Source organism: Gobio gobio (genome assembly GCF_949357685.1).
Source record: "Gobio gobio genome assembly, chromosome: 11".
In the NCBI taxonomy this organism is placed as follows: Eukaryota; Metazoa; Chordata; class Actinopteri; order Cypriniformes; family Gobionidae; genus Gobio; species Gobio gobio.
In genome coordinates this window covers 12,407,690-12,435,087 of record NC_137104.1, presented here as the reverse complement: position 1 = coordinate 12,435,087, position 27,398 = coordinate 12,407,690, and the positions used below count along the sequence as shown (strand labels likewise).

At 35.2% G+C, this 27,398-nt stretch overlaps 1 protein-coding gene across 1 annotated transcript in view; it reads left to right on the top strand.

The window, feature by feature from the left end:
* Positions 1–27,398, top strand: part of thsd7aa (thrombospondin, type I, domain containing 7Aa) — a 177,235-nt gene that overhangs the window by 129,795 nt on the left and 20,042 nt on the right. Inside the window, exons 12-22 of the mRNA XM_079829676.1 lie at positions 2,027–2,130; positions 4,483–4,677; positions 6,576–6,842; positions 9,012–9,191; positions 10,533–10,671; positions 10,780–10,933; positions 13,097–13,238; positions 14,625–14,740; positions 14,823–14,940; positions 21,897–22,042; positions 23,483–23,657. Coding sequence (XP_079685802.1) covers positions 2,027–2,130; positions 4,483–4,677; positions 6,576–6,842; positions 9,012–9,191; positions 10,533–10,671; positions 10,780–10,933; positions 13,097–13,238; positions 14,625–14,740; positions 14,823–14,940; positions 21,897–22,042; positions 23,483–23,657 — 1,736 coding nt within the window. The remainder of the gene's footprint in view (positions 1–2,026; positions 2,131–4,482; positions 4,678–6,575; positions 6,843–9,011; positions 9,192–10,532; positions 10,672–10,779; positions 10,934–13,096; positions 13,239–14,624; positions 14,741–14,822; positions 14,941–21,896; positions 22,043–23,482; positions 23,658–27,398) is intronic.

The following is a 27,398-nucleotide window of genomic DNA, read 5'->3' as shown; positions in this document are numbered from 1 at the left end:
AAAAGTGTAGCTTTAATGATGATTAATCTATATTTCATTTATTATTTATGCAGTTAAGAAAGGTGTTTGATAACTGTTACATTTCTGTATATGTCTAACAGGGAAGGCCATAGGAAAATATTACATTTATTATAATGGATTTATGTAATGATTCTTTTAAGTTTACTTAAATTAAAAGTTATTTTTTAAAGCATAAAAGCATAATAAATGTTGAAATTGGTAGCTTTCAGTTATACTGTAATGTAACGTCATTAATGTTTCATAGAGACATTAGTATCAGTGATACTGGGCTTCATTCATAAAAAGATGCCATTACAACAAATAATTAAAATATGCTATCTTCAAATTGTTTCTACATTAATTCGGAGAGTAACTGAAATTAATAAAAGATCAAAATATTAAAAACTCAGAAAATATTAAAAACTTGCGATTAATTACAGAAAAAAAATGTGATTAATAAGTTTAAAAATTTTTTATAGATTCCCAGCACTAATATACGTATACGAATATACGATATATATATATATGAAAATTTGTAAATGTGCCAGAATTAGCCCAAAGGGCTATTTTTCATCTGCAGACCCTTGACAGAGATGTTAAAAAGTCAACTTAAAAACAAGAACAGAGCATTAAATATAACACTCACAAAAGAGAAAAATGAGAGAGAGAGAGAAGCAGCAAAAATAGGAACAAAAATATCAAATAAAAGCACAGGTACATTAGCCTGGGAAAACCCCGACTACTTCCGGCAAATTTAGTTACTACTGAGAATGGTCTGGTTTTAACCAGGCTACAGGTAGATGATCCCACGTGAAAAAAAATACATTGACAGAAAATTTTTGTCTAAACATATATTGTGCTACATAAGACTAGGAGGTAAAAAAGAGATAGCAACAGGAGCAAAATATTAAGATACTAATGTTGACAGTGCTGATTTGTAACTAACCATTTTTTTTTTTAATTAAATTTAAAAGAACCATATGTATCCAGTCTTCTAATTGTTGATGGGATAGAGTTCCATTCCCTTGCTGCTCTGACTGAAAATACACACTGACTAAATACATTTTTTCTGAGAGGAATAATGCAGTCCCCTCTTTCTCCACCCCTTGTGGACCGATATGCAGTTGTTCTAATGTTTACATACTGTTTTAATGGAGAAGAGAGGCTCTGTATAGTCTTAAACGTGAGACAAATATCTACATATTTGACCAGGTTTTCCCAACTCAGCAAATTATACTTTTAAAGTATTGAGCAATGATGAAAATTAATTGATTTCTTATCAAGAATCTAGTGATTTTTTATACAGAGACTCCAATGGTGTTAGAGTAGTAGCACTCGCTTGTGACCAAGTTGTAAAACAATGAGTGATATATGCAATATTCATAGAATGTAGATATAACATAGCAGCCTCTGTTGACATATAATACCGTATAAATCTAAAATTTGACTGACTAAATTTAACCCGGTTACAAACCTTTTTAACTTGAGCCTTAAAAGAAAGTCTAGAATCAATTACAACTCCAAGGTACTTGTATTCAGATACAACTTGTATCATTTCCCCTGCTACAACAACATCTGACACTACACTTGAGCTGTTTGTTTTGGTTAAAAACATGCATAGCGTTTTAGAAGTATTTAACTGTAAACAGTTTTGTTCTAGCCAAGCGGTGACATTAACCAAAGATTTTGTAACTTAATTTGCAACTTGTGACACACTGCTCCCATGCATATAAATAACAGTATCATCCGCATACATTTGGATGTTTGTGTCATATATAGGATAGGATGCATTAAATTGAGAAGTGACTCTATTGAAAATATCGATATTTTTAAATAAATGCTATTTTCATACTTTCAAATATGTATCATGATTTCCACAAAATATGAAGCAGCACAACTGTTTTCAACATTGATAATAATAAGAAATGTTTCTTGAGCATCAAATCAGCATATTAGAATGATTTCTGTGACAAGAAATTCACAGAAATTAAAACTTAAAACTGCCCTATATATATCTATGCTATAGGTGGAAAACCCACAAGTGGCGCAGGTGTCAGTTGGTGCCCTGGACCATTCGGCAGGACAGTCCTGGAGCGCAGGAGACATGTGGACCAGGACTACAGGCTAGAGGTACAGAAAAACCCTCATTATCAACTTAAAACTGGCTCCTGAGATGCAACATCTTTCAATTTGAAAATAACTGTGTCTGTGCTTGTAGCAGTGCTTTACTTTGCAGATGGGTAGATAGTTAAACGCATGCTAAATGCATGATATTGGTAGTAATTTGATCTGTGACTGAGTGTTTAGCATCAAAGGTTTGTGCAAACGCTTCTGGATTTAAACGAACTGATCTTTAAGAGGTTCGGGAAGCTCTCTGAAGCAGTCGGAAGCTCAACCCTTTGCTCTAACTCTCACCAGTAAACCCTTTCAGGGTTCAAATGCAAGCCATTACTGTGATGTGATTGAAAAACATATTTGAAAATGAAAGATGAGATCGTCTTATCTTATATACACCCCGAGAGAGTGAATTTTGCTTCTATTTAAGCATGTGATATCTCTGATAGAGATGCATTTACCGTATATGGAAGGTTCTACTTACAAAAAAGTGTTTTTATGTGGCTACTGTTAAATATTGGGTTAAAATTTTAGACTTTATTCAAAGAAAATTGAAGTATCTTGCTTATAAAAAGGATGGTGTTAGCCAGTGTTGTAGTCAAGACCACCTAAACCAAGACCAAGTCGAGATCAAGACCAGCATGTGCCGAGACCAAGACAAGACCAAGACTTTGTGTGGTTGAGACCAAGACAAGACCAAGACTTTTTGGGGTTGAGACCAAGACAAGAGCAAGACTTTGTGGGGTTGAGACCAAGACAAGAGCAAGACTTTGTATGGTTGAGACCAAGACAAGATCAAGACTTTGTGGGGTTGAGACCAAGACAAGAGCAAGACTTTGTGGGGTTGAGACCAAGACAAGAGCAAGACTTTGTATGGTTAAGACTAAGACAGACCAAGACTTTGTGGGGTTGAGACCAAGACAAGACAAAGACTTTGTGGGGTTGAGACCAAGACAAGACCAAGACTTTGTGTGGTTGAGACCAAGACAAGACCAAGACTTTGTGGGTTGAGACCAAGACAAGACCAAGACTTTGCGGGGTTGAGACCAAGACAAGACTGATATTTTGTGGGGTTGAGACCAAGACAAGACCAAGACTTTGCGGGGTTGAGACCAAGACAAGACCAAGACTTTGTGGGGTTGAGACCAAGACAAGACCAAGACTTTGTGGGGTTGAGACCAAGACAAGACCAAGACTTTGCGGGGTTGAGACCAAGACAAGACCAATACTTTGTGTGGTTGAGACTAAGACAAGACCAATACTTTGTGGGGTTGAGACTAAGACAAGACCAAGACTTTGTGGGGTTGAGACCAAGACAAGACCAAGACTTTGTGGGGTTGAGACCAAGACAAGACCAAGACTTTGTGGGGTTGAGACCAAGACAAGACCAAGGCTGGGATAGACTGAGTCAAGACCAGACCAGCACTCCTTAAATTCATCTAAAAAAAACGTGGCCGAATTTGCAAATACACAGTTTAAAATGTGTCATCTAATATTAACTTCTTGTTTATTGAACATTTGTATAAATCTATATCATTTGCAATCATGCTTATATTCATGAATACAGCTCTCTTGCTCTTGTGATATTGTTTAATTATATTCTATGTTATATAAATAAATACAAAATCTCAGAAGTTTGTGGGCATTTATATTAATTTGGGACATTTTTGAGACAATGCTGCATTGATTTTGAACCCGGCAGCACAGTAACAAAAGAAAATCACATTACAAAGAAGTTATTGATTGCATTAAGCAGTAAGTTTTACATCAAATCACATTAATGATGTTAAATCAGACAATGCACCAGAAATTTAGTGATATCCTTGCAGTTGTGGTCTTGAGATAAAATCCAGAGTCCTCTAAATCCGAGACAAGAGCAAGACCTTCAAAAAATGGTCTTAAGACCGGTCTTGAGTACTACAACACTAGTGTTAGCATATTTAGGTCTTTGAGTGAAAGAAAAGGTTTGTAAGTTCTTAAAATCACATATAGTAAAAGCTCCTTTAGAAATCAACTTCTCAGCATCGCTTACATTAACAACCATTACCCGTAATAGTATCCCTCAATACGCCAGCATGACTGAAGAAGCAATCCAATACAATAGCTTTCACCCTCATTCAATGATATAAATCTGGATCCGTCCAGCTACTCAAGTCAATAGGCATTTAACCACCCTCTCGTGTAATCCATCACAAGATGCTTATCTTTATTCAGAATGAATGTGTGGCTTTATAGGGGAGACTGGGCTGATATTTATCAGTGTTAACCCAGAGAAGAACATTTTTATTTTTGTTCCTTTTTAGTTTTGTGTCTTTTTCTGGCAAACTGTCTAACAATTAATGATCTCTTTCGTCTTTTCTCCCCCAGCCGTCTCGTGTAAGAAGTTGGATGGTGGACCTGCAGACGTTGCAACCTGTCTCAAGTTTGCAGGTCCTATGCCTCAACTCACTCAGTCCTGCCAGCTTCCATGCCAGGATGACTGCCAGCTGACCACCTGGTCCAAATTCTCATCCTGCGCCGCTGATTGTGTGGGTGTCCGAACCAGGAAAAGGACTCTTGTTGGTAAGTGCTGGATCAGCAGTTCTAATATTAACTTCCTGATGCAAAGTCGAACTGGCTTTCCACACCGACGTTGCTTTCAACTGAACTAGATTACTGTGTAATGCACAACATTCCTTTACATTATTATAAATTATTATATTATACATTGCTTTTTAAAAGTTTGCAGTAAGTAAGATTTCTTTAATGTTAAGCATAAGAGCATACTAAAGTCACCAAGGCTGCATTTATTTGATCAAAAATACAATAAAAACAGTAATGTTGGGAAATTTTATAACAATTTATTTATTACAATTTATTATTATAATTTATTTTATTTATGAATCTAATCTAATCTAATCTAATTACAAGTGCTTGTCAAATCGATCAATTGCCATCAATCACATTTAACATAAAACTTTGTGTTTATATAATACGTGTGTGTGTGTGTGTGTATATTATATATAAAAATATATATAAATACATACATATATACTATATATATATAATATAAATGTAATTCATATATATGTGCGAACATATGTATGTGTATACACGCACATATTTTATTTAAACAAACTTTAATGTTTGATTTATCGATTTGACAGCACTGAAACTTACTGTTTTCTATTTTAACATATATTTAAAATTAAAAAAAAAAATTTCCTGTCATGGCAAAGCTGAATTTTAACTGAATTTTGGATCTGAATTCTTCAGTGTCACATGATCCTTCAGAAATAATTCTAATCGATTTGATTGCTCAAGAAATATCTATTTTTATTATCAGTGTTGAAAACAGTTGTGCTGATATTTTTAAACCTTTTTTCAGGATTCTTTGATGAATATAAAGTTCAAAAGCACACCATTCATTTGAAATAAAAAAAAAATTGTAACATAATCAATGTCATTACTGTGTCTTTTGATCAATTTAATGCATCCTTACTCAATGAAAGTATTAATTTATTTCAAAAATAAATAAATTACTGACCCCAAACGAAAGTGTATGTATTATAAAGTTAATGTTTTTTTTTGTTTTTGTTTTTTATGGGTTTCATATTGTCATTGTACTAAAGCCAAAGCAAATTCTTAAAATATTACTTGGTTAAAAAATTATGAATTATTATGTAATTGAAATATTATTTATGAATTCATTAAAAGAAAAGAAAGGGAGGGAGGGGGGGGGGGAGCACACTACTTTGAATACTACTTTTAAGTGCTTGTATGTATCTTTTCATAGAACTAAATGCAGATTTAAGACTTTAAATACAATAATTGATCAATTTTAAACATTTCATTCCCATATTTCTGTGAATCCCCTAGCACATCCAGTTCCCAGTTTAAAATCCCCTGTCTTTATTGATTTTCTCAATAGATTTGTTATATCTACGTGTGTATTGTTTCACACTGGAAAGGACAAATTCAAAAGAGATCTGTCTGGTCATGAGGATGATTGATTAAGGAATTATCCTTACAAATAGTTTTACAAATTGCTTTCTGTTAGATGCATATGCCTGAACCTCACCTGCCAGAAATGTGGTTTAATCTTTAGTATAAAGTGCCATGAGAAGCTTAGCCAGTTATTTAGAGTTTAACATAATACAGTGTGTGTGCCAAAGACCTATTTACCCTTTGGAAGACCTGCTATAAGTCAAGCAACTTTGCAAAGGGATTACATGAGATTAGGTCTTTAAATTTGGATAAGTCTGCTTACTCATGATTACCAGATCAGTGTGTTTTGACCAAAGGAGCTAGATACCATTACAGGATGATTTCTGTAAACGGGCGCATACTGTATCGTGTTATTACAAAGGATTTATTTCTCTAAACATGAAAGCATTTTGAAATGGATAACATGACCTTCTAACTTTCGATCTAAGTATTGTATGTTTGTGTGATGATTTTTTTTTGTTGTCTGGGCACAGGTAAAAGCAAAAAGAGAGAACAATGTAAAAACACACAGATGTATCCTCTGAGCGAAACCCAGTACTGCCCCTGCAACAAGTACAACGCCCAGCCTGTGGGGAACTGGTCCGACTGCATCCTTCCCGAGGGTGGACGTGTAGAGGGCCTGTTGGGTATGAAAGTGCAAGGTGATATCAAGGAGTGTGGCCAGGGTTACCGGTTTCAAGCCATGGTGTGCTATGACCAGGATAACCGCCTCGTGGAGACGTCACGCTGCAACAGTCACGGTGGGTGAAAAAACATGAAATGGCATTTCTGCATCACTAGTGTCACCAAATGAAATTGCAAAAAAATGGTTAATGCAAACACTTCCCAGTATGCCAATGGACAAACAAATAGTCCTGCCACCATACTCGCATCATTGGTTGAGCCAGTGTTGCTGTGTAGTGAGATTTTTTTTTTGTTGATAAAATTATCATCTGTAAATGTAGACGATATTTTCCCAGATTCAATTTATTGGTTATTTTATAATTGTATTTATTTTATAAAATATTTATAATTTAAAAAAAAAATTATTCTAATAATTTTACACAATAATAATGTAAAAAATCGTACAAATAAATGATCTAATTTTACAAAAGTAACATTTCATAGGACGAATTAATGCAAACGTTCAATTGTTTTATATTCTAATCTGGGATGACATTTTCAATTTTCAATATCAATTATGACTACTCTCGGAATGTCTTGGTGGAAAAGTCTAATTCCGTTTGGGCACCTTTCACCACCTCCTGGAGCAAGAAGCTCAGAAATGAGCATTTGGCAATCCTTTCCTCTGAGCCCGAGATTAGACTGTGGCAAACTACAGTGTTAGATCAAAGCATGTGGGATGTTGTGGGCAATGCAGGAGCTCGCTGACGTTAAGGCCTCTCTCTTTATGAGTCACAATCCTCTAGTATGGATTGTACGCTCTCAGCTGGAGGCCCGTGAGTGTCTCAAAGACTCGGGATCCCCAGAGTGAATGTGTGCTGACGGAGGCAGGGTGTTTCTCTCTCTCTCTCGCTCTTCCTGCTGCTTCTGAGACATCCCTCACTCCAATCAGACCCCATACCCTCACCATTTGAAGCGTGGTTGCCATTTTGTGAGGCTGTCAGATTGACATGTTGCCCAAGGCAATTTGTGTGTGTCGAGGGTGTTTAATCCAACTTTGAGAACTTTCTTTATTATGGATTCTGGTTCAAAAGTGTGTGTTGCAGATATCTAGACTTTTTTTCTTTTCTTAGAGGAGTATATATTCATAACTACATATACAAGTTTTCTTGTGTTATCCAATTTATTATTTAAAAAAAACGCAAACTGTGTAACACAAAAACTGTTTATGAGAGTGTATGAGGGAGTGTTTAACAATACTAAGGCATTTAACAAAAATATTAACAATATTTCAATTTAATAATTTAACATGAACTAATAATTAGCTTTGCAACAATCTGTATGGTTTACAGTATATAAATAAAGGTGACTTGACTTAATTGTATTAATTTAAACGAATTTAATTTATTAAAATTACATTTAATTGTATTAATTTGAATTTTAAAATGGCATTTAATTATCTAAAATTAAGATTTTTCCAACCATCTGAGAAATTCACGGAAGCCTCTTTCTGCCACACTCACAAATCTGATTTTATTTCTCATAATTGAGAGAGTTAACGTAATAAAACATAATAAAGCCAGAATTGTGAAATGAAAAGTTGCAGTTTCCTTTATTTTTATTTCATGGTAGAAATTCAAGCTTTGAATCGCTTCGTTTCTAAAGCCACTTTTTGCTTTAGAAATCAAACTTTGTTAAATGATTTACTCCACCACAATAATTAAATTATTTTAATTTGAAATTTTTTTCCAGCAATGTAAATATAATATAATTAATATAATAAAATTTAATGCAATTTAATCATTATTGGTGATTATTGGTTGTGTAAGTGCCACTTATTTCTTAGCTTTTTTTGATAGCAACCTTCAAATATATTGTTTCCTCAGCTAATGCAGCTTTTTAACATCAATCTTCCTTTTTCGATCAGATATTGTTGTGCTTGTAGGTTTGAAGAAGCGAACAACTGTGTATTTCACTTAACGTGGAATGCTTAAAACCTGCTTTTTGAATCATCCTCTGAAATTTTCCAGGACTTGTGCTGTTTCATTCAGCTTTCCCCTTCAAGAATTTTCCAGAATGGAGCCATGGCCTTTGCAAGTTGTGATGTAAAATGAAACGTCAGCAGACCATATCAGTGCAAATGCCATAACCTTGACCTTAACGCTGCTTTAACACAGACGCTCGATGCTGTTTCACCTGTCACAATGTATTAGACTAACTCCAGTAACCAGCGTCAAAACTGTATCGTGTTTGTTTGACTCACTATTATTGAAACACTCGATTCAACTCTCTCTTACCTCTCATAGGTTACATAGAGGAAGCGTGTATCATCCCCTGTCCATCTGACTGTAAGCTCAGCGAGTGGTCAAACTGGTCCCGATGCAGCAAGTCCTGCGGCAGTGGAGTCAAAGTACGGTCCAAGTGGCTTCGGGAGAAACCTTATAATGGTGGCAGGCCGTGCCCCAAACTGGACCATGTTAATCAGGTATGCTGTTATATTTTTTTAATGAATATGTGCTTGTCTTGTTTAAATGATTAATTACCGGGGTGCTGTAAATTTTTGATCAAAGGACCAAACGGAATAGCATGTTTCTTTAATGCACTGCAATGGGGTTTACTAATATGTTCATATAATCATGGGGCATTGATTGTGCATCATAGCTTTAGATCGTTAAAGATTGCTAGGCTGAAACTGTGTGAATTTACACAACATTAAATGGTTTTGGAAGTTGCTAATACAATTTCTCTGTTTTTCACATTCCCTCTCTCTCTCTCTCTCTCTCTCTCTCTCGTATCATGGCGGGAATCCTGCAACAGGCTCAGGTAAAAAATTTTTTTTTTTAAATCACATTTTAAATGATTGATTAACCAATTATTTTTTGAATGATAATTTTTGGATGATAATCATTTTTTGATCAATTATAAATTCAAGATCTTGATAAATGTATGACTTTGAGGCCCAAGGGTGTAGGAATTATCTTAAAAGTGGCAGGGAACATTATAAACCTGATTAGTTTGGCTCATGAATATTAAGTAGGTGATGGACACTACCTTTGAATGCAAACGTTTTTTTACAGCATTTATTAATCTGTTCATTTGAATTTTTATGTTAACTTAGATATTGTTATTAGTAATAATAAGTTAATTTTAGATTATTAATACACATTAGGTCATCTGTTAACCTACCGTTCCAAAGTTTGGTGTTGGTCAGATTTTTTTTTTTTATGTTTTGAAAGAAATATCTTATGCTCACCAAGGCTGTATTTATTTGATCAAAGAATAAACAGTAATATTGTGAAACATTATTACTATTTAAAATAACAATTAATGACAGTTGAATTTTTAGTGTCACGTGTTCCTTCAGAAATCCTTCTAATAGGCTGATTTAATGCTCAAGAAATAAATTATTATTTTTATCAATGTTAATATTTTTATGGAAACCGTAATACTTTTTTTCAGGATTATTGGAGAAATAGAAAGTTCAAAACAGCATTTAATTGAAATATAATTATTTTGTAACATTATAAATGTTTCTTTTGATTAATGTATTGCATTCTTGCTGAATAAAAGTTATATTTAAATAAAAATCTTACTCACCCCAAACTTTTGTAGTGTATGAACAGGTATGAATTAACATTGAACCATATATTTATAAAGGAACAGTAACCAAAATATTTGTTAGTTCATGAAAACTAAACAGTTAACTAATGTTGATTGAATTAAACCTTACTGTAAATTCTTACCAAAAAAGCTTTTAAATAAAAGTTGGTGAGCAGTCACAGAAAAATGTGTTTTATAATGCCCAGCTGAAAGCTCTGTGGTGTCTCCTCAGGTGTATGAAGTGGTACCATGTCTGAGCGACTGCAGTCAGTATGTCTGGGTGGCTGAGCCGTGGAGTGTCTGGAAGGTCAGCAATGTTGATCTGAAAGAGAACTGTGGGGAAGGTGTACAGACGAGGAAAGTTAGGTATGACTGAACAACAACAGCATTAGTAACATTATTACTAGTAATGCACATTTTTAGAAAGTCCTGCTGAGTTCATGACAGTCCTAACAGGTGTTTCATTTCATGAAGGTGCATGCAAAACACTGTTGATGGACCTTCAGACCCTGTAGAAGACTATCTCTGTGATCCGGAAGAGATGCCTCTCGGAGCCAGAGAGAGCAAGCTGCCCTGTCCCGAGGATTGTGTTCTGACTGACTGGGGCTCTTGGAGTCGATGCCCACTGGTGAGAGGAGACATTGGCCGTGTTTACACCTGGTATTAAGATGCGCTTTGGTTGATTGGATCACAAGTAGATGAGGGAGACACATTTACATGGTGTTTTAATCCGCCTCTTTTGTCCACTTTTCACCACTTTTGTCCTGATTTCTTCGAGGGGAGGGTCTATGGCAGGGGTCTCCAAACTTGGTCCAAAGTTTAGCTCCAACCCCAAATAAACACACCTTTCCCAGCTAATCAGTGGCTGCGCCCGAAACCTGGAAAATGCTGCCTTCGGAGGACACATTTCAAGGCAGGAAGACACCAAGGCACGTCCGAATCTGATGTTAGCTTCACTTCCTGTCTCCAAAGATAACTTCATGTGATCGATTTTTGAAGGCAGCATATTTGTATCCTTCGCTGCCTTTGATATCCCACAATCCTGTGCTTTCCATTCTGTGACAGTTGAGCTGGAAAAAATGTTGCGAAAGTTGCGCTTTACCAACATTTTCCACTTATGATGTCATTTCTAGCGAGAAATTACTAATGCAGTAATTAAATATTTGTTTAGTTCTCACCAAAGCTCTCTCTATTTTGCTGTAGACCATTAAATGGTTACACTGCCTAAGAAGTCTGTCCGAAATTAGTTTCGTGAGGTGCCTTCATGCACAAACGCTGCCTTACAAGACATTGTCTGATAAGGCAGCGAGGCAACGAGTCAGCTGCCTAGGTTTCGGACGCAGCCAGTGTCTCACAAGGCCCTTGTAAGACTTTGATTAGCTGGTTCAGGTGTGTTTATTTAGGGTTGGAGCTAAACTCTGCAGGACAGTGGCCCTCCAGGACCGAGTTTGGAGACCCCTGGTCTATGGGATGTAAAATGTATGGGATTTTTCAGATATTTTGATCTAATGGGTGAAATAACCTCACGCAATTTACTTATGAACACACCAAAGACAACGGAAAAACACTCAGAGCAGCAGTTTTTGAGTACGGTGAGTGAGTGTTCGAAATGTGTGTGTGAGAACATTGTGTTTGGTACGTTTTTCATCTTCAAACCAAACTTGGGTCTTCAGCTGACAAAGTTTAAATCCCGTCTGGCTAGCGCGCTTCCCATCATGTTTACGCGTTTGGCTGTCTTTTGTGGTTTTCGACTACCTCTGGGGGTTTTTTTCTCACAAAATCTGTAACATTCTCTCACTGTTTGGACGTAGTAAAACACCCACAAATGTATAGAAAAACATCTGGGTCATGTCACTGGCCTTGAAATCAGGATTAGGCATTAAATAATGTCATACATGTGAAAACTAGTTGTAACCTGGCTCAGAAGAAGATAGGAATTATGTCTGTGTGACTTATTCACTTTACAAATGGTTGTCCAAAGCAAAAATGCTTCAAAATATTTTGAGTGTGACGTGCTAGAGCAAAACAGGCACCATTTTTGCACTCCCCAAAATTATTTGGAAAAAAGTATTGGATTTCATTCAGCAAATATGATGCAGGGCGATGTAATTAATTGGCTCAAGCTTAACATTCCTTGCTGTGTGGTGTATATGATGAAGCTGAGCTCAACATTTTGTCTGATAAGTTAAATGTATTCTGATTGGCCATGCTGGAACCTCTTCCACCTATTTTTCCATCTCCTGTTGAGAAGTGTTTGAGGTACAGCATGTTTTTCAGAGCAGCTCCACACCAATCGAACATTTTTGGTCAGCTGTGCACCAGCGGTCAGTAAATACAAGGCAAAATAAGTAATCCGAGGATGGTTTTGTGTATGGCGGGGGTTGCTGGCTCGGAGCGAGTAGCGAGCTCACACATGAAATCGTTTGCAGTGGCATATAGGTGTGTGTGTATAGGCATTATTGAGGATTCTCCCAGGGGGGAGGGTTACTCATGTCTGTCTCAGTGTGATTCCCAGGCACGCTGCCACCAAACTGCAAGGGTAGCTAATTGCCATGGATACTGAGACTATCCCTGCGGTTAAAATGCGGGAAGGCTTAAAACATCTTACACATGACATCTGAGAGGAATTTATTTCCCTCAGAAATAGCAGGGGAAATGTGAAAGCGAAATTAATCCGCTGCACATATGCTGACTATTTCAAAACGCCCTCTCTTTTGTCCGGTTGATTGTATTTTTGTTGTTTATTAATCATTATTTGTTCATTGAAAGCTTTGTTGTTGTTGTTTTGAAGCCATGCAATGTGAACGGTACAAGGCAGAGGACCGCCAGCCCTATACGTCAGTCTGGTGAAGGGAAACAGTGTCCTTCAACTACAGGGAAAGAAACATGCAATCTGAACACCAACTGCTTCCATTACTCCTATAATATCACTGGTAAATATTGACGGCATCTTATCTAGAACATTTGCTAGCTACCAGATCCATGCAAAAACTAAAGAAATAGTGCGGTCAAATCGATTAATCACAATACATTTTAGTGTTAAATCGATTAATCGTGATTAATCGCATCTAACATAAAGTTTGTATATACAGTATATATATATATATATATATATATATATATATATATATATATATATATATATATATATATATATATATATATATATATATATATATATATATACATACATACATACATACATACATACATACATACATACATACACACACACACACACACAAACTTTTATTTTAGATGTGATACATTGTGATTAATCGATTTAGCACTAAAAATAATTGTGATTAATCGATTTGACCGCACTATTTTTTTGTCTTTGCATGGATCAAATCGACATAAAAGTTTGTATACATAATATTAGATGATAGATGTGATTAATCACGATTTGACAGCACTAAAAATAACTTTGATTTGCCGATTATGGCTATTCATCTGCCATTTGGCCTCTTAACCTTCATATTCTGTTCAGGTTCATTTTAATAGATGAATAGAAATGATTATGAAAGAATAGAAATTATTAAGTGTCAGTTTGAATGCTCTTGACTTTTCCTAATTCTGATTATAAACTAATTTCAACATAATATCAGCATTCTTTTTTGGTTTTAGCTCAAAAAGTAACGTTTGCATGGCGCTCATAAGACCACGGTCATGGGTGTGAATCCCAGGGAATGCATGAAATGATAAAAATTAATACACTGAATGCAATTTAAGTCCCTTGGATAAAATCATTTGGCAAAGGCATACATGTATTGTGCTATAAAATATTATAAAATCTAAATAAAATATACAAATATAAATAAACATAAATATTTTATGTTACTTATTTTGTCCTCTATGAATAATTTTGTTATTATTATTTGACATTACCTTAGAGGTATTTAATATTTAATTACATAAATACCTTATTTTAGTATTATTTAAATACTATTATAGTATTTATTAATATTTTGAATTATCTTTCATTTTTACATTTTAGTTTAGGTTTTAGTAATTTATGTGCTATGTGCTTTGGTAATTTGTATTTATTTCTGTTTTTATTTATAATAATTGTATTACTTCAACATAAACTTTATTTTATTTCAGTTTCAGGCAACATTCCCAATTTTCATTTTTTTTTTAAGTTTAAGTTTTTAATCGAATATTATTGCAACTATATTGCAATAAATTAAATTTGTTTGCCTTTTTTTTTTTTTTTTTGGTTTTATTTTTAGTTAACAATAACAACACTGCAGAGGTCCCAGGTATGAAACATTAGAAAACTTAAATAAATAAAAATTGTATCTATATTTCCCATCCAGACTGGAGCACATGTCAGCTGAGTGAGCGAGCCGTGTGCGGGGTTGGATTTAAGACACGCATGCTGGACTGTGTTCGCAGTGATGGCAAGTCCGTGGACCTGAAGTTTTGCGAGGAGGTACTTTTCTCTACACAAGATGATTTACAAGTGATGCTTCTGTTGAATATCCACCTGAATAAATTGATCTCTATTCTTTTAGCTTGGCCTTGAGAAAAAATGGCATATGAACGCTTCCTGTGTGGTCGAGTGCCCTGTCAACTGCCAGCTGTCTGATTGGTCGTCTTGGTCTGAATGCTCTCACACCTGTGGTCTTGCAGGTAGGCCAACACTTTAAATTGAAGGTCTCGATTTGAAGTTGGATATGTGCCAGAACACGCACAAAAAAAAAATCACAGTTTTTGTGACGATATTAAATTAGCATGGCTTGGTTAATTCACACTCTCAGCAGTCTAACCGTCTGTTTCAGACAAAATCAAAAGCCCCAGGAGGGTCTTTGGGTCTTGCGGTCCAAAACGTTAGTCTTTGATGTGAGCTTACATGACTGGTTCCTCAAATGGCAGGTTTTAGGGAATTATACTGAGCTCTCCGTTGTCTTAGAATTACCAAAGCGTTGGCTGAAACCACAAAAAATGTATGGTGTGAGAACAATTGTGTTATCACTCTGAAACAGCATTTGAGAGGAGGATAATGATGTCCTTGAGTGTAATTCCATCTGCTCTGACGATTGATTAGGGGCCCATTATGTTTGTGTGCTTGGGGCCTAAGAGACCATTCCACTACACATGGGTCTTTGAGAGTCAATGGCCAGCAGCAGCAAGAGCAAACCCTCCCACTATATGAAACCTGTGCTGGCTTAGTTCATTGTAGCATCTTTAATCTGTCCCCAGGCTTGAGGATTCCCTCAAAGATAAAGAATCAGCAGCTGATCTGTAGCCTGTCACAGAAAGAGAGAAGTCCTCATACAGATATGAATGCAAATAACTACACTATATTTCCAAAAGTTTTGGGACGTCTGCCTTTAGATGCACATGAACTTTTATGACATCCCATTCTTAATCTATCGGGTTTAATACGGAGTTGGCCCACCTTTTGCAGCTATAACAGCTTCAGCTCTTCTAGGAAGGCTTTGCACAAGGTTTAGGAGTATGTTTATGAGAATTTTTGACCATTCTTCTAGAAGCGCATTTGTGAGGTCAGGCACTGATGTTGGACGAGAAGGCCTGGCTCGCAGTCTCCGCTATAATTCATCCCAAAGGTGTTCTATCGGGTTGAGGTCAGGACTCCGTGCAGGCCAGTCAAGTTCCTCCACACCAAACTCGCTCATCCTTTATGGACCTTGCTTTGTGCACTGGTGCACAGTCATGTTGGAACAGGAAGGGCCATCCCCAAACTGTTCCCACAAAGTTGGGAGCATGAAATTGTCCAAAATGTCTTGGTATGCTGAAGCATTAAGAGTTCCTTTCACTGGAACTAATGGGCCAAGCCCAACCCCTGAAAAACAACCCACACCATAATCCCCCTCCACCAAACTTTACACTTGGCACAATGCAGTCAGGCAAGTACCGTTCTCATGGCAACCGCCAAACCCAGACTCGTCCATCTGATTTCCAGACAGAGAAGCGTGATTCGTCACTCCAGAGAAAACGTCTCCACTGCTCTAGAGTCCAATGGTGGTGTGCTTTACACTTTGAAATTGGTGATGTAAAGCTTGGATGCAAATGCTCGGCCATGGAAACCCATTCCATGAAGCTCTCTACACACTGCTCTTGAGCTTCTTTATTCTCCAAAATTTATTCAAATTCATTTTAATTCAGAAATCAACAGAGAAGAGGCATATTCTAGTCTTTATATATAGGAATTGTTTTTTATGTATTTTCAAATTAATTAATAGTGCTGGGCATTAATATTGTATTAAGTGATTGCCCCACTTAATACACATGAATATCATGAAATCAGGCAACAATTTATGTATTTGTTTTTATCAGTAACAGTAAATTAACGTGTTAGATGCAGTACACGATCTAACTGGAGTTCAAAGCAAATTAAACTCAGTTGTGAGTGGGGCCATGAGCTAAAGAGCTTGCGTTGGCTATCCTGTGGCTCACTGCTTATGTTGTTTGCCCTAAACATGGCATCTCGGCCACCAGTAGAGACAGGAAGAGATGAAAAGGAAGAAAAAGAGAAAACAGAAAATGAGCGATCCCTACAGCTAAAAACTCTCACAAAGGCACACAAGCACTTGTGTATGTATAGTTTTCCCAACTGAAACCATCATATAAAAAGAGGAGGCAGTGCACTGGCAGTTGATTTGGTTTGTTGCTGCTGGAAAGCAGGGAGCTTCAGAGAGGATTCTCTGCAGGGATGGTCCATCACGGCAGACTGTGGTGAAGATGAATTGCATCTGGTACAACTAGCTTCAGGGCAACGTGTCAGCCGGGTACTGGGCTGTGATCATGTTTAACATTACGAAGTGCCTAACCGTGCCCTTCGAGGTTGTGTACATACAGCATTTTTCAAAATAAAACTAACTGCAAAGATGTTAGACACAGTCTTAGCCAACCCCAGCCCAGAATCGCTTCAGCTAGGCCAGATGACCTTTTGGCACCACTTTTGCGGTTATATTTTAGTGCCAAAACCTGTATCGTATTCACAAACCATAGCCGGGGTTTCACTTTTGTGCTCGGGGGGGATTTATAATTTACTAAATAATAATAATAATAAAATGAAGATATTAAAGATAAACAAGAATGGTAAAAGAAGTTATAGGTCTAATTGTAGTTATGAAGTAATCTATTTTATTTGTATAATATGTTGAAAACATAAATGTTTCTTGTCTCATCACATTCATTTATGAATTAGATGAATCATAAACGGTAAAATTTCATAAAAATTTGAGGAGTTTGCATCACTAGAAAGTCTTTTACTGTTGGTCACTGAACATTTCTATCGTAAAACAGTAGTCTAATACTTACGTCTACTCGTATTGAAAATATGATTTTAAATGTCCTCATTGTTAGATAAAAAGTAGAATATGACATGCTAAGTCATTGTGAGATGAACAGTTGAAATTATGACTTTAAAAATTCTGAGATAAAAATTCTAAATTTTAGATTTAAATGTAATCAGCCTAGAATTTTTTTTTTTTTTTTTTACATTTAAAATTTAACTTTTAAAACTTTTTTTAAACAACAAACAGATTTACTCATTATGCACTAAAATTATAAAATTAGACGAACAGAATGAGAAAATATGACAAAATATGTTTTTATTCATAGCTCAGACATTCAAAGGTTTGGGGTATTTATTTATTTATTTATTTATTTTAACCAAAAGTGCCAGTAAAGACTTTGACATTATTACAAAAACATATGATTTCAAATAAATGCTGTTCTTTTGAATTTTATATTCATCAAAGTATCCTGGGGGGAAAAAATATCACATAAATATATTAGGCAGCACAACTGTTTTCAACATTGAATTGATAATAATAAGAAATGTTTCTTGAGCATCAAATCAGCATATCAGCATGATTTCTGAATGATAAATAATAAATTACATATTGAAATATATTAAAATAGAAAACAGTTATTTTAAACTGTAATAATATTTCACAATGTTATTGTTTCTACTGTATTGTTGGACAAATAAATGCAGCCTTGGTTAGCATTAGAGACTTCTTTCAAAAACTTTTTAGAAAATCTTACCAACCTCAATTCCCATTCACAAAGAAAGATGGGTTAGGGTCAGATCTTTGTGAGTGGTTGAGGCTTGAGAAATGGTTTTATACAGATTCTTTTGCTCTATAAAATCATGTTTTTAGAAGGAAAACCAATACCTTTAAGTGCTTGCTGTCATCTAATAATTTGAGTGATACATATTTTGAAGGTTTTGTTATTATTGAGATCTTTGTGTGACCACCTGCCATGCAAAATAATGGCTCTTGTGAGATAAGGGTGTGGAGTTTTATTGCAAGCTTTATTCTTGCACAGTTTTATTGGGCGCCACTTTTAAACAGCAGGATGCATTCTGCCTGAAAGAGTCTACACTCCATTTCTCTCCTCATCCCTCTGGATTGGAATCGATTTAAGAAAATCAAGAGGGGGAAAGATGAATATTCAGAGTGGTTTCAGGGCCTGGAATTAGGCTTGAAAAATGCTTGGCAGATTAAGTTATTCACAGAAGTGAAGGAACATTACTACACAGAAATAAAGACTTTCAGGTCACATATCGTTTTTGGCTTTCCATTGGAGAGGGATTGAGTTACCTGAGATTAGTGTGTGTAACATAAGATGATTCACTTACAGTAAAAGCCTTTATTTCATCCGATAAGCCACTTTCTTGAGGTTAAAGCATAAGATGAATATTATCTTCGTCAGCGGGCATCAGGAAAACTAGGGCGTTGTACTTCTAATGTGAGAGTGAATTTGAAATATCTTTGTCATGTCTTATAAAAAAGTGTTATGTTGCAACCACGACAAACATCAATTACAATATTTTTTTCCATATTATACAATATCAATATTTATCAGAGTATTCATTTACCATTCCACATATTTGTTAGACCTTGAGAATGAATGTAAACATGTAAGCTTGTTTTTAATAAACTACTATTTTACTACATTATTCAATTGCACTCCACAGGGTAAGCTACCTTTTAATTTAGGGCCCCATGAAATCTATTTTATTTTCCCCTAAATTCTGTGTTTTCCTTTGTATTTGATTATTTATTTATTTGAATCTGTTTTATGATTTAATACAAATTTTACAATACATTTTAACAATTTAATCAACCTTTTAAAATGTAATCAAATGAAAATATAACAATTAATTTACAAGAAACATTGCATTTTTCAGAACCGTACAACTTTAAAACATGCATGAAAAAATATCTTGGTTGTTTGATATTCCTAAGAAATAATAATATCAGTATTATTGCTTTGAGAAGTACATTTCAGTGATATATTGCTGTCATAATTTCTTGAAGTTAAACCAAACTTTTATTTTGACCGTTTGTCGTGAAGATCTTTCAGTTTTAGTTTCAGTGTATATTTGACGGTAGTTTTTTCTTAAATGAAACGCTGGAAAAACTTGTGAAGTGACTCCTAAAGCTGGCTGGAGATGAAGTTCATGTGTTCATGTCCTCATACATTGAAACACTGTAAGCGTAACGTGTGTGAGACCATAGACTGTAAAAAAAGATAGGCGACGCCCCTTGACTTTCTTCCATTTTAGAAAAGTGAAGCTGCCAGTGTCCCAATATGGCGCTGACATCTTGCGCTGATTTGGGACCTGCGTCTGCGCAGTAGTGACCTCGGTACCTGAGTATGCGTAGTAGAGAGCAGGAAGTAGAGCCGCGATATCAAAACCCCGCCCACTCTCTCGCAGTATCTTTACTGCAGCACAACTCAATATGTCGGTATGAAATAAACATTTATGGAAATGTAGAAAAGAAAGCTAAAGCTCCAATCTCCTCCTGAAAAAAGTCTGTTGGTGCATCAGTGACAACTTCGCTGTCAATCACAGCTGTCAATCATGATGTCACACCCCCGTTTCTATAGCATCAAATAACTAACTAAAACCAAACTTTTAAAAAACTGAACACTTGAACATAAAAACTACCTAAAATGACAGAAACCTAGCCTGGCTCCGCCCTCCAACGTACTTCTGCTCAATTTTAATTTTCCTTCAGTACTCCGTCTGGGATTGCGGTATATTCTCTGGTTTTCTCCGGTCAAATTTGAACCGGTCCAATCAGCGAACAGAGGGGGTGGCTGAGAACGATGACGTTGATGTCGTGCGCTAGTTTGAGATGACATGCGTCACGACCAAACGTTAGCGATTGGTTATGGCAGATCCAGAGTGGCTATGGGCAGATCCAATAGTTTTAAACTTCAACAGAGTACCCGCCTTCAAGGAAGTTAGCGCTTGTCAATGAAGAGTGGCCAGACTCTGTGCAAATGAAATATACGGGAGTATGTTAGGACCAGGCTAACAGAAACCACCTTTGGAAAAAAAATATTTGAAGTGTTATTTGATTGTTTAGTCCCATTAGAATACATTTAGAGGGCGGGGTTTATGAGCTATACTGGGACCAACCATCTAGTGGCGATCAAACGCTTTGGCTTCACTTTTCAGGACGTGTGCGGCACACTTGGTCAAGACAAAACCGCGCCGTTCATTCACACAGATACACGCAGAAATCACTTATTGTCGCGTTAATTTCTATTGTTTGATAGGCTGTTAGATTAATCCATATCAAGTAAAAATGTCCAGAGCTTATCATCGTTGATGTAAATTGAATATGATATTGTTTATTGCCAGGGGCGCCGCTAAGGGGGGGAAAGTTAGGACGATTCTAAGGGCCCACACACTTTTGGGGCCCCCAGAGATCAGTTTTATTAGTAGTAACAGTACTAGTAGTAATGTATTATAAATGTATAATCTACCAAAGAGTTGCAAATATAAAAAAATGGCGCATTTCCAGCAAAATCCAGCAAAACGCTCCACTCATGAACCGCTCACACTCACCGGTAAAACTACGTTCACTCATATCCCACTCCGACATGAAAATTCTCTGTGCTATAATTGTTGCAGCTATTAATTATTTTAATTTTGATGTTTAAATATTATAATGTTGTTTTTTATGTTGTCTATGTTGTCGATCTATGTCGATTATGAAAAGTGAACAGCATGAGATAGGACACATCATAAGATGAATGGAGTTGATCAGACATGATTGACCACTTCATTAAGTTTTGTTTTGTATGAATTGTATCTTAATTTTAATCAATGTTTCATCTGCCAATCGGGGCATTCTGGGTTGAGTGAGCAGAGCTTAATTGGTCAGTATTATTAAATTGCAGACAAAGATTTTGGATAGCTAGGTTGGTGTGGTAGAGGGCCCAACATCAAATTCTTTCATAGGGCCGAAAATTGCCAGCGGCGCCCCTGTTTATTGCCCAGCTCTAACTCAAACACAAACCTCTGGTTTCACAGACAAGGTAAGCCTAGTCTTAGGCTAAAATGCATGTTTGAGCTGTTTTAACTGAAAGCAACATGCACAGACGTATCTTAAAATATGTCAGTGCCATTGTTTTGTCTCAATATTCACAACAGTAATATTATTTTTCTAATGCATGTTTATAAAAGCTACTTGAATGTCCTATTTTAACTGAGGCCTAATCTAAACCGTGTCTGTGAAACCAGACCTAATAAGGGTTTTTAACAATATTACAATACAGCATCTCTGATTGGACAGCAATCTGTCTTGTAGGAAAGCTCTGGAGGAGGAGAACTGTGATCCAGGCCTCTCAGGGAGATGGACGGCCGTGTTCCTCACAGCTGGAACAGTGGAAGCCCTGTCCTGTTAAACCCTGCTACAGCTGGAGGTACAGCGCCTGGTCTCCATGCAAATCAGAGGTGAGCTTGCTCATGATTCGCTCAGTTTTCCATGTTCAGTTGGGACGAAAAGCTGAATTCAATATTTTCTTTAAATAATACATTTACAATATTGGGTTGCACATTATAACATCTTTTTATGGAATATAATACATTAAGTAGCTTTTGCAGTACTCTGGAAATATGTTGATCATTGACTATATGTAACTGTATATTACTATATATGTAGTTTGCATACAATGTAGTTGCATTTTCTGATGTAGCATAAATGTATTTATGAACCAGGATCATGTGAAACAGTATATCAGATGCATAAGTTATTCGTTTCTAAGGGGAAAAAAAATTATATTCAGCAAGGACGTTTATATATATATATATAAAATGACAGTACAGACATTTAGAATATTAATGTTACAAACGATTTCTATTTCAAATAAATGCGGTTCATTTAAACTTTCTATTCATCAAAGAGTCCTGAAAAATGTATCATGGTTTCTACAAAAAAAAAAATTAGACAGTGCATCTGCTTTCAACATTCATAATAATAGGACATATTTCCTGAGCATAAATCCATTATATTAGAATGATTTCTGGAGGATCATCTGACACTGAAGACTGGAGTAATGGAAAATTCATCTTTGCCATCAAAGGAAATAAACTGTCATTATGAAAAAATAATGAGCATTATTAATTTGAAATGGCATCTCAAATATTACATTTTCAAAGTAATGCATAGCAAATGAGCCTGATTTTGTAAAGCATATGCACATTACTTATAGCGTGTAACCCGATGTAAACATTATTTTATGGTTTCATCTTACTTATGGCAAACCACCAGCATTTCATGATATCTGCTCCAGTGTTTAGGTATATGTTGAATATCCGCCTATCTTCTCCTGCTTTGGCCTTTCCACAGCATTTCTGCTGTCGTCTTCCTCCTGTCATCAGTCTGGCTTTCAGGGCCCAACAGGGGGTTTAATTAAAGACAACAGATAGAAGACACAGCCTCTCTCTCCGCTTCTTTTCCCTGTCTCTCTCTCTTTCTCCTTCCCCCCCTCATACCTCATGCTCCCGTCAGAGTGCAGGCTGTGAGAGAATATTGACTCTGGCCTTTGTTCTCGGCTGCCTGTCTCTAAAGTGTCTTCTGACAGCCCTCAGCAGTCTCCAGCAGCATTGCTTCACTTGTGCCTCATGTTTTTAGAGATTTTCGGAAGCTATGAAAAAATAATGCCGGTAGCTGACAGTGCGAAACATGAGGACTGAGAAACAATGCTGGGATTTCTTATTGCCTTATTTTGTATCACCATGAGAAGTTTGCTCTTTCCAGGTCTAGAGCTCCAAAGAAGCTGCATTTCTGTGTAGAGTTCATCCTCAATCTCCTTTAGGACTACAAAAAGTTGTTTTTCACCACAGATGGTGTCCAATTGTAGTCGTTAATGTCAAAACTCTGTGGTTTCTTAGGGTGCGCGTTGTGGAGAGGGCCTGCGCTTTAGGAACGTGTCCTGCTTCGTGTCTGATGGCTCGGGGAAGGCTCTGGGCAGTATGGTGGATGAGGAACTGTGTGGAGACCTGGAGCAGACAGTGGATGGAGACAAACAGGTCATCCTTCAGGAGTCCTGCACAGTGCCCTGCCCAGGTAACAACTAATGCCACAACTGTGCACTGAAATTGAATGCCACACTGATGTGAATCTTGGGTTCAGCAAAAGACTGGAATGAACTAACAATATCCAAATTAAATGACAAAAAAATATATACAAAATATAAAAGTTAAAATGTACCTCAATTTACATAGTTTAAGCATCACACATCACAAAGGGATGCTTGGTGGTCCGTTGACATTTTATTTATTTATTTATTTATTTATTTATTTATTTATTTATTTATTTTATTTTATTTTATTTTATTTTTACATTAATTGCATGTTTATTTTAATATTTGTTATAATATACTGTTCAAAGTATTTTTTTTTAATAAATAATTTAATACTTTTAATTAGCAAGGGTACCTAAAAGATAATTTTACAAAATATTTACTTTCTATACATCAAAGAACATTTTAAGATACAAAAAAAAAAATTTTTTTATATATATATATATATATATATATATATATATATATATATATATATATATATATATATATATATATATATATATATATAAAAAAATTTTTTTTTTTTATCTGTTCAGTTAATATAACTAAATTATCAAAATTAATCTCAAGATTTCCTACCAGTCTTTAGAAAGCAAAACAAATCAGTAATATTCAATTCTGCAAATATGTTACAATAATTTTTCTGTTACATAATTAGATTATTGTAACCAGGTCAGTAAGATTTTTTTTTATGTTTTTGAAAGAAGTCTCTTATATTCACCAAGGCTACATTTATTTGATCAAAAATACAGTAAAAACAATCATATTGTGAAATATTATTTAGGGCTGTCAAAAGATTAATTGCGATTAATCGCATCCGCAATAAAAGTTTGTGTTTACATAATATATGTGTGTGTACTCTGTTAATTATTATTTATATATAAATACACACACATTCATGTATATATTTAAGAAATATTTGCATGTATATACTGTATATACATTTATATAATCTATAATATATATAAATATAAATGTTTTATATATAAAAATAACATTTTTTTCTTAAATATATACATGCTTGTGTGTGTATTTATATATAAATAATAATTAACAGAGTACACACACATATATTATGTAAACACAAACTTTTATTTTGGATGCGATTAATCGCGATTAATCTTTTGACAGCCCTAATATTATTACAATCAAAAATGACAATTATGACTATTTATAAGCCTTTTGTGTAGTTTAGGGAAAATAACATGCTTAATATTTCTTGCAATCAGTATAAATGGGTCTTTATACTAAAAATATATAGCTGCATTTATATTTTAATACCCTAGTCTACAGGAGTGCATTAAAGAAAATTAAACTTTGCTTGTCGTCCATTGTTATACTGTAATTTCACAGGAAAAGGATGGAAACAAAGAGTTCTGTTCAGACAGTATTTTGAAAGCATTTTGTTTCAGCAAGCTAGTTTGAGTGACAGATAGTAAGACAGATAGTATTTTGACATGTCCTTTGTGGCAGAAGTAGAGGATTGTGATTGTACGGAGCCCCTTAAGGCACATGGTGATGGAAAAAAATATGAGAGGAAATATATTTCAATGCTTTTGAGTTCCTAAAAGAAACTTTGCGTTCGCTTGCAAAACTTTTGTGTTCTTTGTAGTGCTGTCAAATCGATTAATCGCGATTAATCACATTGAAAATAAAAGTTTGTGTTTACATCATAATATATGTGTGTGTACTGTGTATAATTAGTATGTATATTTGAATACAAACACATACATGTATATATTTAAGAAATTATGTGCATGTATATACTGTTTATATATATATGGACCCACTTTATATTAGGTGGCCTTAACTACTATGTACTAACATTTTAATTAATAATTTGATACAATGCACTTATTGTGTACATATATGTTTTTACATTGTACTTAAATTTAAAAAAATGCCTGCATGTAATTACATCTGTAATTAATTCCTGTAGTTACATTTGTAATTACACGGTTGACACTTCCCTTACACCTAACCCTACCCTTAAACTTACCCATACCACCACACCTGTCCCTAACACTACCCGTATCCCACCTCAATATCAGCAAAGGTGTTTTGCAATACAATTTGAATACAGTAAGTACATTGTACTTATTTTTTGATGTAAGTACATAGTACTTAAGGCCACCTACACTGAAAAAAATTATTATGGCCCGATTAAATTAAGCATAATTAATTTGTGCTCGTTTAAATAATTTAAATTTAGTTTTTTGATTTTAATTTAAAAAAATGATTTGGTTCTATGGGAATTGCATGTGTTTTTGTTTAAATTGAGATAAAATAAATTGATTGCAACCACTTACGATAAAATGTTTTAGTAAATTCAACAAATCATTTTTTTCAGTCCTACACTGGTCTCACGGTTCGGTTAGATTACGATTATCATGTCATCGATTCAGTTTCAGTTCAATTCAATATCAAGATGCATCACAATGCATTGACGATGCACTGCATCCTCAAGTATACAATTTGGTCAATAAAAACAAGCAGTCAGATATATGAACTGAACCTTCAATTTTACCTGCTCAAAGAAAACACGCTTCTTGTGTCAAACATCAAACAAACTCAAGTCTGGGCACAGAAGACAACAGGAGCATTTAGAACAAATACACAAAAGTAAATACTAAAGGCCACTTCAGGAGGTGGTCTGGGCCGCATTACATTCAAAATTAAAGTCTAAATGCATCTTGTTGTTGAAACCACATATGTAAATTTTACTCATCCCAACAATGCAAAAATTAATAAACGATTGTGTTATGGGCTATGTCATGTTATAGTCTGATATGACAGCGCTACTGCAGCACGCATCAGTGCAGACAGCAGCTGAGTATCTCTTCATCAAGCCAATGCACAAACTACCGCAAATTAAACCGAATGTAAGTCGCAGATGCTCAACACACAATCATATTCATTAAAAGTAACGAAACTAAATGATCTTACCAGTGCTGTTGCCGCGCTCGCTCATATTGCGGTCTTTGATTTTGAAATTGGCTGATGGTTAATAAAATACAGCTCATATCTGTTGTTTTCGGTGAAGTCAACTCCGTTAAATCTGCATATTACATATATATATATATATGCATGTTTATGTATTTATATAGACATAATAATTATACAAAGTACACGCGCATATTATGTAAACACAAACTTGGTAACACTTTACAATAAGATTCATTAGCTAACATTAGTTAACTACATTAGTTAACATGAACTAATAATGAACTGCACTTATAAAGCATTTATTTATCTTTGTTAATGTTAATTTCAACATTTACTAATACATTATTAAAATCTTGTTAACATTAGTTAATGCACTATGAACAAACCATGAACAGCAGAATTTTTATGAACTACCGTTAACAAAGATTAACTAATGCTGAACAGAGGTGTTATGGTTCATGGTTAGTTCATGTTAACTAATGCATTAACTAATGTTAACTAATACAACCTTATAGTAAAGTGTTACAACAAACTTTTATTCTGGATGCGATTAATAGCGATTAATCAATTTGACCGCACTAGTTCTTTGTGAACGAACATAAAGTTTCTCATGGAAATGCAAACATTTTTTACGGCAATTATTTGCGAGAGAATGCAAAACCATTGATTGATATATAATTTTTCCGTCCATCTCATATTTTTTCCTTCACCATGTCCCTTTTGGGTATGATTTAGATTTGTACAAGGGGACAGTGACAGTAAGGTCACTTAAAGCC